The sequence below is a fragment of the Symphodus melops genome, assembly GCF_947650265.1.
Source record: "Symphodus melops genome assembly, chromosome: 4".
NCBI classification, from domain to species: domain Eukaryota; kingdom Metazoa; phylum Chordata; class Actinopteri; order Labriformes; family Labridae; genus Symphodus; species Symphodus melops.
This window is the reverse complement of record NC_136694.1, coordinates 15,814,315-15,832,241: the sequence shown is the minus strand read 5'-3', so window position 1 is coordinate 15,832,241 and position 17,927 is coordinate 15,814,315. Positions and strand designations below refer to the sequence as shown.

The following is a 17,927-nucleotide window of genomic DNA, read 5'->3' as shown; positions in this document are numbered from 1 at the left end:
AAAAAAAGAAGCAATTATAACCAAAGCTAAACAGATGTATGTTGAATGTGATGCTATACTGGTTGGGGCTGTTTATCTTAAGAATAGAGTGGTTATCAGAAACTCTGCTGTATTGTGTCGAAGATCTTGTCAGATTCAGGTTAACAACTTGCAATCGTTAAAGTGAATTATGAGAGGCTTTGCCTCGGAGGGGTTCAGAGCTCTATGATTGAACACTGTTTTAAATGTGTTCACAATCTGTGATCTCACAGCTGTAAGTTAAACACGTACATCTATTTGAAACATGGTGTTCAGGGATTCAGGTGAAACAATATCCTGGATTCATTAAGCAATGAGCCGGGGAAACACTTTGCACTAGCACAATAAAATAACTCTTGTAAAATATACTCATAAAATATACTTTGTGAGCAAAAATTTCTTCTGCCTCACAATTAAAACATATTTTTTTCAGAAAAATGAGCAGAACTATTGTTTGGCTAAAGAGGAAACAGGGTGCTTTCAGTCCTCCTGGCTCTGAGTCACAGTGTTTCACAGCAGGCTCACTTGCATTTTAATGATCTCCCATTCAGCACATTATTCAACGAATGAGCATTCTGGCTGTGTGACTCTGGTCTCTGTGCTGTGACAGGCCAGGGGAGATAGTTCTGTTTGGTTTACAGCCCAGCAGCCTCGTGCTTTTTCCAACCACATGCTTACTTTCTCTTTGTGTCTTTCTAAAAGCTCCAAAACCGAGCAAATATTTGTGGGAGCTAAGTGTTCTCTTGCAGGGAGAGACCGAAAGAAGCTGCAATTCTCATGACGGAAACATCTTGTTTAGATCGAAGAATGATCAATTGAATAGATTTTATTAGATGAAGTTCAGTGTAACACATAATGGACTCTTCACAGTGAAGCTGATGGATTCTTTTTCCATGAGCAGCTTCAGCTGGAAAATAAACTTCAGAAAGCGATGAAAAGATTATAGTTCTGAGTATGACAAAAAAATAAAAACATGAATACAAAGGTTACAGAAAAAGATGCACTTAATTTAAAATGGAAACCTGATGTAGTTCCAGAGCAGGGACCAGGGATCCAAAAAGGGGAAGTCACATACTTACCTGTTCTAATTTTTGGACTCAGTAATTCATGTCTTTATCTGTATGTACTGTATGTGTGTTGTTTTTATGAAGCATAAGAGTAATGCATAATAAGGGGCTGATAAGACTGCAGGCGTGTTACCGCTCTTTCTCAGGAGGCTTTAGGCACACCTCAGAGCTTGAAGATTTCATTTAGGTAAATAAAGTATCTGTTGCCGGCGGATCATGAGAACTAACATTAGTGATGTAGAGCATTTGTCTCATAGTGATCTTCAGCTGTAATGAGATCCTTGTGCTTCTTCTTGCTCTTGCTCTCCCTGTCCCTGGTCTCTGTAATCAGGATTATCCACGAGGATGGATACTCAGAAGATGAGTGTAAGCAGTACAGAGCAGTCGTCTACAGCAACACCATCCAGTCCATCATGGCCATCATCAAAGCCATGGCCAACCTGAAGATCGACTATGAGGAAGCTACAAGAGCGGTAGGTGTCTGTTTTTTAAAAAAAAAAGACATCGCTCTGTATTGTGTCCATGCTGTTTGAAATTGTTGTTATTGATTAAAGTTGGTAGAAGTGTGTGTGTGTGTGTGTGTGTGTGTGTGTGTGTGTGTGTGTGTGTCAAAAAGGAAACAGTAAATGGCTGTCTTTCAGCGATCGTGGGACCGCCCAGCGAGATGATAAGATGAGAGAAATGAAATTCTGGTATTACTTATGAAAGGAAAAAAAAAAATCCTTTTTTCCACTGGGTGTTTTGTAAATGGGATTCCTTTATTCTATTTTCGTAGTTCATTCAAAATAAAATGTCTCAATATCAAAATAAATCAATTTGTTAACCTCCAACATCAAAGTAAATGTGAAGGATGTCTGAAATGAAAAAGCAGAGTAACAGGCAGCTCAGTCCTTTTACATCACTCAGCAGCGCAGCATATTTCAGTTCAGTTTCAGTTCTACTAAAATAGCATTCAGCGATACAAGCAACTGAAATCCTGATTTTTTTCTTCTATCCATAGTAAGCCTTGTTATACAGTTTCTCTATGACCTCAGCTCTTGTAGTTGACCTTTTTTTTAATCCCAAAATGTCCCTGTCTGGTGTGACCTTCATTTCTAAGCTGTTGGGTAAACATGGTTTATGTGGAGAGAGTGTTTTGATTGCCTTGTTTATGACAGGTTTACAGTTGTTGCTAGCTCTCCATGACAGCATTTCACAAGTTTTTTTTTTTCTACACACACCGACCTACGGAGAGCTTTGACTGTATTGGAACACTGTGCAAATTACAACTTAGAAAAAACCAGCCTTGAGAATCACTCTGAATGCTGCTGCTCTTTTGTGCATTAAAAACACGAGTGTTGTATCATAGGACGTGAATAGCTACACAGTGGCACACGGTAAAGGGCTGCTAAAGCAGAGGGTCGGACAATGGTTAACTAATCCATGAAAGTCTGCTCTGAATAGCTAACATAACAGGTTTATGACCTTGGCCTTTGTCAGACATTGGATAAAGATAGTGTAAGCAGGAGACGACGGCCCCTTACAGTGACATTCACAAACACTAGTCATCTGTGCCTCGTGGTTTCTCGCTCTGATTCAGTTGGCTGAGCCACAGCTTCAGCCGTTTCAAACCTGTCAGATTGGATGGCATGGTTGGATGTTTGTGCAGGTGAGTCCATGACAGTCCCACTAAGACTGTGAGGAAAGTAACGCTGTCATAACCACAATGTTGAGGATAGAAATGTGTCAGGTGACAGTCTTCACTTGCAACTCAAGTGAAGCAACTCAAGTGAAGCAAAGTAAATGTAAATAGTAATGTGCCGTCCATTTGGTTGTGTCTCATTTAGAGATCTATTAGAAGGATCACAGTCCATGTTTGAGAGTGATAACTGTGTGATGACAGGGGGGGGGGATATGAGGCCAGTCTGCCATGAAGAATATTCTGTTCTGTTCTTGTCATATTTCTCTGGTGCAATCTGGTTGGCGGCCAGACAAATGTGAAGTGAGGACCATAAACACCTGTTAAAAAATGCATCCTTTTCATATTCTGTAACTCTTATCTGCAATGATTATGAAATAAATTGGATTTTGGATTAATTGGATCCAATCTGTTCATATTAAATCGGGGATTTAAGGAGGACTGATCAGCAGCCATCTCTCTATACTACAGATGCTACATGTGACGGGTATAAAATAGACACTAGATGATGATCGTATAAAATATTTTCAAAGGTTTACTCCATCTAATGTTATGTTTGTGTGTATTGTTTTCTTCAGGATGATGCCCGTCAACTGTTTGCCTTGTCTGCAGCTGCAGAAGAGCAGGGCATCTTTCCAGAAGACTTGTCCAACGTGATCCACCGACTGTGGGCCGACGGTGGAGTCCAGAGCTGCTTTACGCGGGCCCGAGAGTACCAGCTCAATGACTCGGCCGCTTAGTGAGTGCATGAGTAACATAAAATCCCATCAAGGTCATTATGTGAATTACTGGTTTACAAGACAACAGTGTAATAGATTACACAGAAAACCCTAATGACCAGACTTTCACTCTGTGGACCTTTTATAGTAACCTAACAAATGTTTTTCTCTTTCATTAAAGCATTTCCTTCATTAAGTTTCTGTGGGGATAACAGGGGTAGATCCAAGTGCACATCCAAGCCCTAACATAGACTTGTCCTGCAGTCATTTGGTTGTTGTACTTCAGTTTCTGTTGCATTTGAACAGGCTAAAAGGTCTGAGGAGATTTAGGCAAAAACAGGACCTTCTCAAGCGTTCATTTTTGAATTTAGAACTTTATTAAACCTACAACTTGCTCTGAATGTATCTCCTTAATGTCACTGATCTTTTCACCAAACTCTCCTGTGCTTAAGAAGTTAAAATGCAGAGCAGCCACAGTCATTAACGTTGAAGACATGACTATTTTGTTTAACAAGTGGCTTTCATTTGTAAGACCAGTTGCTTCTCTAATCATCTCAAGCACAGCGACCTCAGCCTCTCTCTCCGCAGTTCTTAATTACCTCAATTACCCTCATCTCTGGAGTGCTCCATTTGATGGCCTCATTGTCATCATGTTCTGTTCTAATAACAAGGAGAGCATGAGCTAATTGTGAGAGGCTGCTGGTGAGAGGTGGTTATCATCAAAACCCCTGGGGTGCGCTGCTGCAGCGGGCGTTTGGAGCGCTTTAGCATCGCTCACTACCAGCTGCCTACAAACTGTGACAGGAATGAGCCACACTGACTTCTGTTGAATGCACACAGCCTTTGATGATTTCTCTGACACCTGCAGAATGTACTTTAAACTGTCAGGGGAAATCTGTGTTTCGCCAATGATTGCTTTGCAGTCAAGGTACAGTTTAACTACCAGGGAGAGTTATACTCTTCTGTGTTTGTGTTGGCCAATAGATTCACAATTCCCCACCTCTACTTCACAGCTCCTGTTAAAACCAAGGGAACCTGAAAGCAGGCCGCCAGCAATGCCTCAACTTTAGTGTGAACCATGTTCAATCACAGCGTTGTAGAGCGCATAATAATTTTTTTTTAAAGAGAGGACTAAATGAGTTTTGCACTCGACAAAAATCCATGTCTGAGCACCTGCTGAGAGCCAGAGATGGCTCAGCTCCCATTAACAGAGACCTTCCTCTTTTCACTCCCTGGTTTGATAGAAAGGAACATGTACACTGTACACTTTGAAAATAAGTGTTCTAGATGTTCTGTGTGAATAAATATTTGCTGGTTTGAGGCTGTAAATGTTTATAATGGTTCCAAACTGGGCTTGAAATAATCATTCACACCCACCACTGACAAAAACAACACAGTGAGGAGGGTTAAAATATCTCATGTTAAATCTTGTAAAATGAACGTTATCATCTTTTCTGAATTGAGTCTAAGACCACCTAAGTCAATTAATCTTCAAGGCTGATCTTAACCTAACGGCCAAAGCAGCGGTGTTCCACTATCTGATGTGTGGTGTACAAAAGCAGCCTCTGTGGGGAGCAGGATTCTAATCAAAGTGTCCGGCACGTGGCGCACAGTGCGTGCGGAGACTCCAATAGATTCAGGCTGTGGTTTGTATGGGATTACCAGCACTTTGTTAAACAACTAGGTCCGTTATTATGAAGCTGAGTATTGTGATGAAAGCTTGGCAGATAACGCTTAAGCCTGCAGCGTTTATTTTATCTCACATGGTAACATTATGAGGGAGAGAGAGAAAAAAGGAAAGTGTGGGCACAGACAACTATCTGATGTTTTTTATTGCAGTGTCACAATCTTCAGACAGGTCTCAGTGTTTTGTGTTTGGATTTATAAAGTCATGCTTCTTAGTTTCCTGTGGTAGAATTAAGTAGGTTTTAACAGTGTATTTGGGGCTTTATTTGGAGACAGGATAGTGGATGGAGTCAGAAATGTGGGAGAGAGAGACAAAGTGGGGAGCAATGTGGGAAAAGAGCCAGAGGTCGAATTCAAACTTACAAGGTTTTTTTATTAAATCTGAAATGTGTTTTTTGTTCCCTTCAGCTACCTGAACGACCTGGAGAGGATAGCCAAGTCAGATTACATCCCCACACAGCAGGATGTGCTGCGGACCAGAGTGAAGACCACTGGCATCGTGGAAACACATTTCACCTTCAAGGACCTGCACTTCAAGTAAGACACCATCCTCACCTTAGTTTTTCACTTTTGCAATAATCTATATATGGTTTTTATCCACATTCACTTCACGAACAACAAGCTCTGAAAAAACAAATGTCCAACAATATAACTGTGTGTTATTTAATGCACCAATATTCAGGGATTTTTTTCAAATCAATTTAGCAATCCAAAAAAATAATAATAATAACATCCCACAATTCAATACTCTGTAATCTCAGGAAAACTCCTAAGTGTCATCAGTGTCATGTGAGTTTGACGGCAGACTGTGTTTCCCTTTTCTGGAAGGGCGTTGCAGTTGACAGAAAAGAAAAACATTTGTTTTCTGTTTTGTGGACTTTTATTTTTTTTTAAAGCAGCTCATGTCTCAGATCAACAACCAAACGTCTGATGCCTTCCAACAAACCAGCTGCCTCCACTCTAAACTTTGACACTGGGCACTGCTTTCACAGAGGGAAGAGAGGGAGAGACCTCGGGGTGAAGGGTCAACCAGCTATAGGAGTAGAAACACAATTACCTCAAGAAAACAATATACATACAGTACATGAACAGTGTGTTTGAAATTTTAGAAGCTAAACAGTTATTACACTCATTCTTATGTGGAAAAACAGTTTGAAGAGAAATCAAACTAATAACAAGCTCATTAGTTTGTGCCTGTTTATCCGCCCTGTTTCACATAAATGTTCTTCCTTATATGTAAATGTTTGCGTAACGGATGATGGGTTTTTTTCCCTCTTTGAGATAATAAAATCTGAATTTGTGCCGGTTTCAGGGGCGACTACAAACACATTATTCTTTCTTCGTGAAGGAGCTGTTAGACACTAATAAATGAATGTCCTTTTAAAATGTCAATGAAAACAGACTTTAACTGCTTCATCACTGCAGAGAAAAGAAACAACCGCCTCTTCTTCCTCTGCTCCTGCTTTGTGTCCTTGTGTTGTATTCAAGTCTAATATCTAAAGTCATGATGTTTTTTTTTATTTTATTTTTTTGGAGAGTAATTAGCCAAATCCACCAAGCACATGTTTACCCAGAGAGCTCCTCAGTGCTGCTCTGCTGTGATATATTTAGCTTCTCGAAGCAGTGCTGGAGATGAGCAGGCTGTTGTAAACACTACTATAAAGTGTGTCACTGTTTTAATGAGCTCTCTGCTGCTTACTCAGCTTAAAGCTTCCCAGGTCTCCTGGACTCAAAGTTCTGCTTTAATGAGCCAAAATCTGCAGCGTGAGAACTGCTTAGCAGGAGGAACAACGTTTCATGACGAAACTGTTACTCTGAGATGTTATAAAGGTTAGGCTCCACCTTTTGCAACAGCTGAAGATCTCCACCGTCCAGACCAGAATTCACCTGCTGCATACGTTGACTTAGTGAAGTTCAGTGTATGTTTGTAATTTCACACAAGAGGATTAGATTAAATATAAATTGAATGGAGGTTCCTGGGGTTTAGAATAATCCTGCTCTATTCTAAATTGCACTGTTGTCTTTAGATGGCTTGCTGGCTCCATTAAAGTGACTAAAATGACAGAATAAACGTGGAGAGTAAGGAGAGAGAGAGCTGGATTTTTACTAGAGCAGGAAAAAACCTCACCTCGTCTTAAGGCCATCCCGTTACCACAGCAACTGCGCTGCACTAAAATGCCAACAAATGCCAGGAAAATGACAAGTGTACACCCTGCCCTGAAGAAAGAGGACAAGGCAGTCATTGCAAAGAGAAACACACAGACCTTGACTCCTGCTCTGCTCATCTGTCAGTGTGATAAAATGTTGTTTCTTCTGCGCTCAGTCCCATCGCTGTCTCATAAAAAAAGCAGCATGTTTACAGTGTGCGTCTCTGTGCAGGATGTTTGATGTTGGAGGCCAGCGGTCAGAGAGGAAGAAGTGGATCCACTGCTTTGAGGGAGTGACAGCCATCATCTTCTGTGTGGCCATGAGCGCTTACGACCTGGTGCTGGCTGAGGATGAGGAGATGGTGAGTTCTTTCCACATGAGTTTAAGTGAGAATGGAGGTGCAGGGTGAGAGGAACTCATTTCCTCTATGGGCCCTAGTTGCGCTCTCTAATAATCTCTTTATCTCCACATATGCGCCCTGTCCCACCTAGAACCGAATGCACGAGAGCATGAAGCTGTTCGACTCCATCTGCAACAACAAGTGGTTCACAGAGACGTCCATCATTCTCTTCCTCAACAAGAAGGATCTGTTTGAGGAGAAGATTGCCCACAGCCCTCTGACCATCTGCTTCCCCGAGTACACAGGTACGGTCCAAATGTTTCATTACAAACACAGCAGAAAGACAACTGATTCAGGATTCAGACGCCAAAAGAGCCAAATTACTTTTTATTTTTATTTTTTTTATAGAGATTATACCTCCATTTGTTTCCAGTACTAGTGTTACTTATTTCTTCCTGCACTACAATGATAAAAAGGTCAAATCCAGCTCCTGCATCATGCCTATGAACCTCTCAATTTCAGCCCTGCTCAGAACCTGCTGTTTATGTGCCTGTAGCTTTAAATGCAAATGAGCTGTGTCTGACCACACCCCTCTCTAGAAGGACTTGGGTGACTCGGGCTTTCTTGCATAATGCCCAATTGTTTACAGTGAGAAGGCAAATTTAGAGGGCAGAGCTGACACGACAGCTGTGGGGTTACTGAACAATGTGATGTCACAAAGGGAAAATCTCCAAATAGCCTGTTGGAGCACACATTTTCAAGAAAGTGAGCAGGAAAATAACAGAGATCGGACTTTTCTAGTAATAGTTTGAGTTTGAAAACAAACTAGGGACACAGTAGTATAACAAAAACATGGTAAGGTGTATTTTGTTGAATATGTGAAATTTTAAAGCTTCTTCTAATCTTTCGATAGAAATATATGAATACATTAAGTATTTTTTCTTTATAAAAAGACTTTTTAATTACTTTATTGTGACTTTATTTAGGATAGATGTTTACAATCTGGGAGGCAAAGATTCAACTCTAGAAAATCAGCAATTATAACTAAAAGTTAAAATTTTCAAATTTGTTTCAATTGTATAAATTGAGCTACGACTTAGGGTTGTGAGTGTCTATCTTCATTTGAATTATGAGCCTTGCAAGAACAAATAATATCTTTTTACTCAATCTGGTCAGAAGAGTCCTCAGGACTTTTTAAAAACCTCATTGAATTCCTTGAACACAGTCACACGCTCTCCTAACTGTCCTCCACTCTCCCGTCCTCAGGCCCCAACAAGAACGAGGAGGCTCAGGCTTACATTCAGACCAAATTTGAGGACCTGAACAAAAAGAAGGACACCAAGGAGATCTATACTCACTTCACCTGCGCCACTGACACCAAGAACGTGCAGTTTGTGTTTGATGCTGTCACTGACGTCATCATCAAAAACAACCTGAAGGACTGCGGCCTCTTCTGAAGAAACATATTTGAGAGAGTCAAGGTGAGTTCAGACTTTGGAAGTGACTCAGATCTCTCACATGACACAAAACGCATCCTGTTGAAAAATATCTTAGGTTTTGTTTTGTTTTTTCTCTTTAGATTACTCGGACAGTTCTGGTGACCACAGCGAGAAGGGGACATACACACATCATGAATGACTGCACTGGCCAACCACCATATCTGCTTTGATCTGCTTTTTATAAAGACACCTAAGAGACTGAAAACCTGACGAGCCTTGTGGAATTTCAACGATTGCTGATTCAGTCACTCGTATTGTTAACTCTTTGGGCTATGACCACAAAAATCAACCTTTGTTATTGTATTTCTGTTCTTTTTGTCTTTCTTTTCAATGAGTTGAGGAGTCAGAGGAAATGTTTTTTTATATAAATGCATTCATTTTACTTTTAGAAATTCTGAAGTTCCAATTAAATTTTTAATCACATGAGGCTTATTTTTTAAGAGCAAAAGGCACAGGAATGGACTTAAATATGATCGATGAAAGGAACATGCCTTTTTTTTTTCATGTTTACTTAAGTTTATCATTCATAGCTAAACTTTATTATGTTCTGCACATCTCAACTTGGCAAATATTAGCTCTGTAATCCACACAAATGATCTAACATTCCTGCAAAATGAAAAAAAAAAAAAATAATAATAAAAGAGAAAAAAAAAAAAGCTTTCATGCTGGGGGAAATTCTGTCAAATTCTAACTGATATTTAAAGTGTGTGTTCCCTAACATCGTGTCACTTTTTATAGTACTATTTCCATGTATGTTGCAGTATGTTGTGCCTTGACTTTTGTTTACAACCAATTCCTAGATATGCTTTCCTTATTGTTTGACCTACTGTGCGACTATATATTTCTTCCATTTTGTTTCTGCCTAGCACCTATGAATATATAGTTATGATTAATGAAAGACAAAAATCTAATTCAGAAAAAAAAGGTTAGTGTTTTGGTAAATATTAAAATGCTTTAAAGTCCTTTTATGATTTAATTTAAATAAAGTAGAGATCACCTGACTCGTGCATGTTGTTTTTCCTCTCTTTGTTTCTGTCATGTTCCAGACTCTCTGAAGAAGGCTGATATCTTCATGTGTGTTCTGTTTTGTTGTTTGTTATAAAGGGAAAGATGGTAAATGTAATTACAATGGAAGTGGCCATGTATTGCTTGAAAAAGAACTAGCTAGTTGATGCTTGACAGATGAACACACTTGAAGTAACTACGTATATGTTAATGCCTTTGAGCAATTTCAGAGGTTATCTTGTTAATGAAGTTATATCCAGACATCACATCTTAAATAAGGAAGCTCAATATATATGTGTAGCTTTTGAAAGCCTTCAGTGATTTTGCATAGAAGTGACCTGGAAGCTGCCCAGAAACCAGGTTTGTTTATGTTTAGTATATGTTTAACATCTAGCTGAAGCAGTGATATTGACAAACCAGCAGCAGTATTAAATGCTAAACTGTAGCAGGATAGCATTAAAAGCGTGTCTGTGCAATCAGCGAGTGATGCAAGAACAACAGTTAGTGTCTAACAAAGGTGCACATCGTCCAATGCAAGTGATTGATTATACAACACGGTGAAATAAAATCTTTGGTAAGGGTGGTTTGTTATTAAGTAAATTATTTCTTCGGATTTATGGCACCATCTAGCGGACACATCTAAAAGTACATCTAAAGCGGGTGGAATCAAACTGACTCTGAACGGTGTAGTTTCAAAAAGAGGTATCTAAGGAGAACAATGGACATGAAGATGTACTGAAACACTTAAAAGCATTTCAAAGATGGTTCAATTAGAACCTGAGGCTGATTCATTCTGTCGTCTCCACATTCTTGAGAGGGCTGATAACTAAGCCTGTACTGACTTATTGAAAGGCTCATCCTGTAGTCATGTCAAGATTCATTTAATGATTATAAGTAAATAAATGAATGTTGGTATATAATGCACCATGAAGTTCTTATTAAAAATGTATTCCTCCCATACGATAACCACCAGTTTAGTTGAGCTTAGTTTATTAGTTTAGTTGTCAGGGGCCATGTCCAAAAATAACATTAATCTCACAGAGAAAAGATGCTTCGCACCAGATTATAGCAGTTTGCAAATTTCCATCTGCAGTCCCCAGGCAGGTCAACACATGCCTGGGGACTGCATATATATATATATATATATATATATATATATATATATATATATATATATATATATTCATATAATCATTAATGAACCAAGATATTTAAACAAACAAAGCACTCATTGACAAGTTCAGTTTGTAAAATCCTGTTTAGACATCATGTATGTATCTCCATGCAGAGCTGAATACAATTTTTGAGACATCCAGTCATTAAATCTCACTTGGAGATGTTTGTGAGCACTGACTTGCCTCTGAACTGAGGAAAAGAAATGTGAGACAAGTATGGGTAAAGGCAAAAAAGGAAAAAGAAAACCATAAAATGGTCTAAAGTACAACAGAAAACATTAGTATCAAGCAAACAGTCATTTATAAACTGAACAAATTGTTATTTTGCTCTAATAGGAGGAGGTAAAGTTTATGTAAAGCTGGGCAGAAACTTCAGTTTCCTCAAAATAGTAAATAACTGCAGTAAAGATATCAAACAATATAAAACAGTTTACATAAAAGTAGAATACATTCAAAGTGCATTAAAATACAATCTCACTCCAAAATAGAGATAGACATTATAACCAGACAAACGATAAAAGATGGCACATCATTTGAATGAATCCACTTTTCAGAAACTTCCAGCAGTTCTTTCTCTAGAGGGCACTGTAGGACTACAACTGAAAAAACTGTCAGCCTCCTCCTTCATCAGAGAATAAACACGTAAGCTTTAACAACTGACAAGAAGGTCTTTCTTTTACATTGTACTGTGTTTACTTTGGTAAGGGGCCAAGAAAAAGAAAATACCAAAATGAACCAAAAACACACTCAGTAGACTCAGTGGTGTTCAAGTTTTTTCTGTCTCACTCTACCTATGATAGTGGTTCCTAATTGTCTTTGTCTTTTAACCCCACATAGATTACACAACGCTCTATAGGGAGCCAAGTATCTAAAGCACACACACTTTCACTCATTTGATAGTTTGCTGTAGTTTGTTGAAAGTAAACTTTCACGTTAGACCACATAAAGGCTTTTTATATTATTGTGATCAGAGAAAGAAAGGCCAGATGAGTGGACTTTCCTTTTCCAGTGCAAGATGTGTACAGCCAGGTGAGAGTGTATTAACAAGGCTTAACTTTATAACATCTTGTAGATTAATTCATGAAGAATGCAACAGTATATATTTTATGGTCAATGATTAGGAATTTCTGGTTTCCCCATTTAAATTCCATGCGACCACAGGGGTCTGGTTGGGAAAGCCTAACCTATGAGCTCAGCCTTATTTACTGTCACAACTACAATTTTTGCCTCTGTAATAATAAGAGGTAGTCAAACTGCATCATTATAAAATCAAAAATAATTAGGACAAAGAGAAAGACATTCAACAGAGAACATAATGGAAATGGATTGTGTTCAAGGACCATCTTGTACATTATTACATCCATTAGACTTTCAGAAAGCAGAGACACAGACAATAAAGGTCGGCATGTGAATGACATTCAAATCACATTTCCATTAGCAGTCCAGTGTAATTACTTAATGCACAGTGTGGAGTGTACAGGCTGATGGATGTTGGAGGGCATGCTTTATAGAGGCAACGACCCGAGTGGTTTATTTCTTTTACCTGGATTTCTTAGGAAGCTGCATTTTGTTGAGAGGCTATTTTGAATCTTGCTTTTTTTGTCCATAATTTAGCTTTATTAAATTTGTGTGAACATATGTGCAAACATTTTTAAAAGGGGAATGTCAAATTGCTTTTTCTTTCTCTATTAAATATCCCTTAAATAATTTAAGTTGTACCCTCTGGCTGGAGACTTTAAATGTGCTACAGTTAACTACTCAATCACAAAGGTTGTATTTTGTCTTACACATGGACAGAGTGGTGTTGGCTAAGCAGGTTCAGACATGCCATGAGTACCTGCATGCTAATGCTGGACCTGCTGTGGACACAAATCTGCACTTGAACAGCCGGCCATCAGATCTGGATTCCTCCCTCACAGTGCTGAACACATGCATTCCTCTTAAACCATCTGATTAGCATCAACGTCTATCCAATGAATAGTGTGAATGGAAGCCTAAATGTGCCATACGACTGCAAGGACAACAGGCGTAATGGCTAATTAAGTTGCAGATTTCTAAATTTACATTGAGCTATTTGTTTTTCACTTCAAGTCATTGAGCCACAAGTAGGGAAAGTCGAGTTACAGAAATGATGTGCAATGGGTTGAGGAAAAAATGCAATGTAAAAGAGAAAAGGATAAGAAATTAAAAAACATACACACCTATGCATCATAACTGGGCTAAAAATTACTCAAAACATTGTGCACGTTTTCTCAACCAAACAGCTGAAATAAACTCTATTCTATGAGTAGGTCAACAGCAAAATTAAAAGTGGTTATCAATAAATATAACTTAGCTTATGTACAAAACACTGAATAAAAAACTCATACGTTACTTTCATATCGCTGTGATCTCTACAACACGACAGTTCATGATGCTCTCAGGGGAGCTGATAACCTCAATAAAGGAATAAATGAAGTTCCTAGTAGACTAATCAGCTCAAAAATGTTTGATTCTCTAAAACAATAAAAACAAAAAAAGGCCTAAGTGTGCTCTAATATTAATTTCTATAACAAATAAAGTTTATTTCTCTCCTTTGCACGTTTTGCACATTGGTATTGCGCTCCTGTTTGGCTGTACTTAGAGGCGGTTCGTTGGATGAGCGCTTAGCTATTGCTGCGCTCTGATTGGCTGATTCAGACTGGGGTCTCTGTGAGTGGCTCCAGCGCGTGCAGCTGTAAAAGGAGGCAAGCGGAGCTGTATTTTTCATTGAGCAACACATCTGCCTCTGCCTGAATCAGCGGCCGGAGTTTGGAGGAGGAGGACTCTTTTGTGGCGATACTTTAATCAGCTACGAATGCAGTGGGAAGTGTTTTTCCTTGTAGCCTAAATGAAAGTAGTTATTTCACTTTGACGGAGGCAGCCATAGTAAAAGTGAGTACATGCTTATGTGGTTCATTTTTTATTTTATTTTTTACCATGACACTGTGCTTTATTTAAAATGTGATCTTGATTGTGTGGTCTTATTTTTAAACAATCTCCTCCGTTTTTTCATTTACAGTCTTTGCGTTTTTCAGATGAGAGGATCCGACATGGTGAGTTAATCATTTCTTTTATTCTAACTTTAAAACACAGGCTTGTTGATCTATAGCAAAGCATCACAGCTAAAGTTTAGTGAAAGTTATATCTGCTCTTTCAGCACAGAGAAAACATCTGCTGATGTAGCACTGCAGCAGAGGACTTAACGACCAATGCGACCAAGATGTTTATGTAACAACAATGATGTGGTCAATGATGTCAATTCAGAGAGAAGAAATGCAGTTTATTTTCATTATACGATAAATGACTGTAATTCACAATTTGTGCCATATTTCGAATCAAAGTTGGATTTCTTGTTGCATTCCCATGACACCTCCAGTACTCTTCTTGCAACATCTCACAGAGTGATGATGAAAACTAAGTGGGGACATGAGTTCCTCCTCAATGGCCCAAAGCTTTAGTGGACAGTATAGAGTCAGAGCAGAGGGATCAGACAGGTTCAAAGCTTATTGTACTGTCATTAGTAAAGAAAAGTCGTGTGCTCTGTGTGGGATGGGACCTCTATAGTCACAAATAAACCTGTGTGTTTGTGTCACTGCGGCTTTTTTAGCTTGTATTTCTCACATCACTGTCTTCTCAGATGTTTGTTTGTACTTAGCCAATGGTCTTACAATGCTGAACTGAAATCTGATGATACATTTGAATAATATAGGGTTGAGGAGAACTTGTGCATATGTAGTAAACTCATTCTGTATCAGTTCTGGAATTCTTCTGATTTTACTGTAAGTTCTCTCCTAACTCTCACACACTCTGTCACATGATCTCTCATGCCCTGTTTGAGTTTAAGAGTGAGCCACTGCATCTCACTGGCTGATTCTGACCAATCAGAACACAGAGTCTGCGAAAACCAGAGCATTATATTCCTCAGTGTGTCACTGGTGAATTTCATGTTGAGCTCAGCTGCCCTCTTAAAGAGGCAGGACCCCTGTAGTTAAATCAGGACCCTAAGGAGCCCAGTTAGCCCTTGATGTACTGCAGATGTTTTCAGTCTGCTCCTTGAGTTGTTTTAGTGTGCAGAAGAAAAGTTGAGGTCAGACATTAGTGCAGCAATCTCTGTACTAACTTCTGTCTGGCTGGTTGTTTGAATCACGCCTGAGTCAGTGATAAAAGGGCGTTCACTTTTGTGGTAGGCGGGGTCGACAAAATCAACGGACAGATGAGTTAGCTTTTTGTGTCTATTGATGAATGATCATGTTCTTTGATGTGCAGGTTTTCTGTCGTTGATGATTACAATAAGAGTAAAGGTTTTCTTTTAATAGCCATGTGCAAGCCTGAGCGTGCCCATGAAGCAGTACATGGGACGTCCTGTATTCACTCAACTGTTATTAAGCTATTAATGGCTTTGAAATGTTCATTTTTTTGTAATTGGTCTCTATGATTTACTGACCAGTCTTCTCCCTTGTCTCCTCAGCTCTGTCTACGTGATTCAAGTGACTGCTTGCGGGAGCAGATGCAGTACATGATGAGGTCACTGCAGGATCTGAAACAACTGCGAAGAACCTGTCCGGCAGTCAGACGCCCCCTCTCTCCCATCAGTACCCAGCTCCCAGCTTTGGTGCAACACTCTGCGTTGGCACGTGCCTGTCAGCAGCGAGCATTGCAGAGAGATCAGCGAACACGTCTGAGGATGTCTGAGGCCAGCACTGCCAGCACCTACGATTCTGCATGCTGCCTGTCGAGTCCTCTAGAGGAGGAGGACGAAGACGAAGACTCAAGCACTCAGCTGGGTCTGAGCCTCAGACTGGGTTTGGGTTCACCCAGCAGCCAGAAAAGTCTGGACTTGGACTCGGGTTACTCTGAGGCATCGTGGCAAGATGAAGGGGTGTTTCTGAGGAGGACGAGGAATGTGAGGGTTTCATCTTCAGCCTGCCTCCGCACAAACAGAGCACCCAGCGGACGTATTAGACCCAAATCCACATCTGATGCCTGTCTTGAAAGGTGGACATCATTTGAAGTCAGTGACCCAGAGGACTGGACAAACTCTTTACTGACCAGAGGACGAAATCGTCAACCTCTAGTTCTGGGCGATAACAGCTTTGCAGACCTTGTACAGAACTGGATGGACCTACCTGATTGTCCAGAGCCTGCAGAGCTGAAGCAAAATCCGGGACGCAGAACGGGGAGAGGTTTCTTTGTGAACATGAGGAGGAAGCTGGCTGGGTTTTCAAAGAGTGTAGAGGACAGAGTGAGGATGAGACCCACAGACTCTGCTTGTGTTAGCAGAGCTGCAAATGCTCCAAAACGTCTGTCCTGCCCAGTCGTTGCATCCCAGACCAAAGTGCCCTTTTTCCATCAGTCTCATTCTGCCATTAATAAACTGGACTCTGACTTTTACCACTTTGCTGCCCTCTTGAAGTCAGGCAGTCGGCAGCCCATCATCTGCAAAGATATCATAGGCTACGTCTGACACCAGAAGCTGACTTTTTATGTAAAGCCACGTACACATCGGACAATCATCAGAGTCACTTTACTTTTATGACTGTTATTTTTCACTTTTTATATGCTGTGACTAATCGATTGAAAATAAAGATGTTTGCATAATGTAAACTCTACAAACTCTTTATACAACTCCTGTACTGCATGTGACAGGATATGTGGTCTGCTTTATTGGAGCATTATTTATCAGTAAGATTCTTCCTTCCGCCACAGTCATCTGATTTTTATTACAGCGTATTAGAGTCAGACAGTGCAGGATTAGTTGAAGCAAGCTTTTACTCTCTGTGGCGTAAAGCAAATTAATGTAGGCTCATTTGTTTTCATTAGAGATATAATACACTGGGCGTGCAGGATGGAGATTGTAGCTGCAGGGTTTAGTGTAACTTGTTTCTGATAAAGAAAGATAAATTGAAGACACGATTACATCTCTGACTTGCAGGTTTGGAATCTTTCCAGGACTAATATGATCATCCAAAGTAAATTAAAGAGTATTTGAGTGCATTTGTTACAATTGGACTCAGGTTTCTCATAAAAAGGTTCCATTTTCTCAACAAAAAGTAGAAAGAGGGTGACTGAGCTATTTTAAGGCCCAAACCAGAGGCTGTATAAACAAAGTGCTGTGTCCTCGATGAGGTAACTCCCCATGTGTCCGGAGAGGAAGAGGTAAAGAGAAGCGAAGCGAAGCAGCTGGCTGCAGATGGAGCAGAGGTTTACTCTCCCTTTGCTTTGTGAAGCAGAATGTTTCACGTTGCCTCATTTAACTCACTCTCAGCCCTTATTGTGTTTTAGCACCCACTCAACCACAAACATTGGTTAATGGAACTATTAGTTCTGGGTAAAAACAAATACTGTGCCATATGCTTCAGGTTCACATTTTGACTTGGTTGTGGCTTTTCCATTACTTTAGAGGAGAAATGGGGTTTCCCATGCTCCCTGTTGCATCCAGCCTCACCAATCATGTGGGATATCAGGGACAAAGGCTGATTAAGAAGAGAGATGATTCTTGCTGTGTGTCGTTTATCTCAGGCTGTTTATCTAGGATCCCTCTTGGAATGTCACTGCCACAGCTGAGAGCTCA

The 17,927-nt window shown here is 39.8% G+C and overlaps 2 protein-coding genes across 3 annotated transcripts in view; both read left to right on the top strand.

Moving 5' to 3' along the window:
* The window catches only part of LOC306822113 (guanine nucleotide-binding protein G(i) subunit alpha-2-like), a 46,081-nt gene extending 35,925 nt beyond the window's left edge, over positions 1 to 10,156 (top strand). For both annotated transcript variants that reach the window (XM_079340864.1, XM_079340863.1), the window contains 7 exons: positions 1,417 to 1,558; positions 3,342 to 3,502; positions 5,577 to 5,705; positions 7,548 to 7,677; positions 7,808 to 7,961; positions 8,923 to 9,137; positions 9,236 to 10,156. In XM_079340864.1, coding sequence (XP_079196990.1) covers positions 1,417 to 1,558; positions 3,342 to 3,502; positions 5,577 to 5,705; positions 7,548 to 7,677; positions 7,808 to 7,961; positions 8,923 to 9,113 — 907 coding nt within the window. In that variant the 3' untranslated portion in view covers positions 9,114 to 9,137; positions 9,236 to 10,156. The remainder of the gene's footprint in view (positions 1 to 1,416; positions 1,559 to 3,341; positions 3,503 to 5,576; positions 5,706 to 7,547; positions 7,678 to 7,807; positions 7,962 to 8,922; positions 9,138 to 9,235) is intronic.
* Positions 10,157 to 14,037: 3,881 nt separating this feature from the next.
* LOC306822489 (PAK4-inhibitor inka2-like) lies at positions 14,038 to 16,960 on the top strand. Its single transcript, XM_079341571.1, has 3 exons — positions 14,038 to 14,248; positions 14,376 to 14,409; positions 15,825 to 16,960. The coding sequence occupies exons 2-3, from the start codon at positions 14,392 to 14,394 to the stop codon at positions 16,818 to 16,820; spliced, it is 1,014 nt and encodes a 337-aa protein (XP_079197697.1). The 5' UTR covers positions 14,038 to 14,248; positions 14,376 to 14,391; the 3' UTR covers positions 16,821 to 16,960.
* The last annotated feature ends 967 nt before the right edge of the window (positions 16,961 to 17,927 follow it).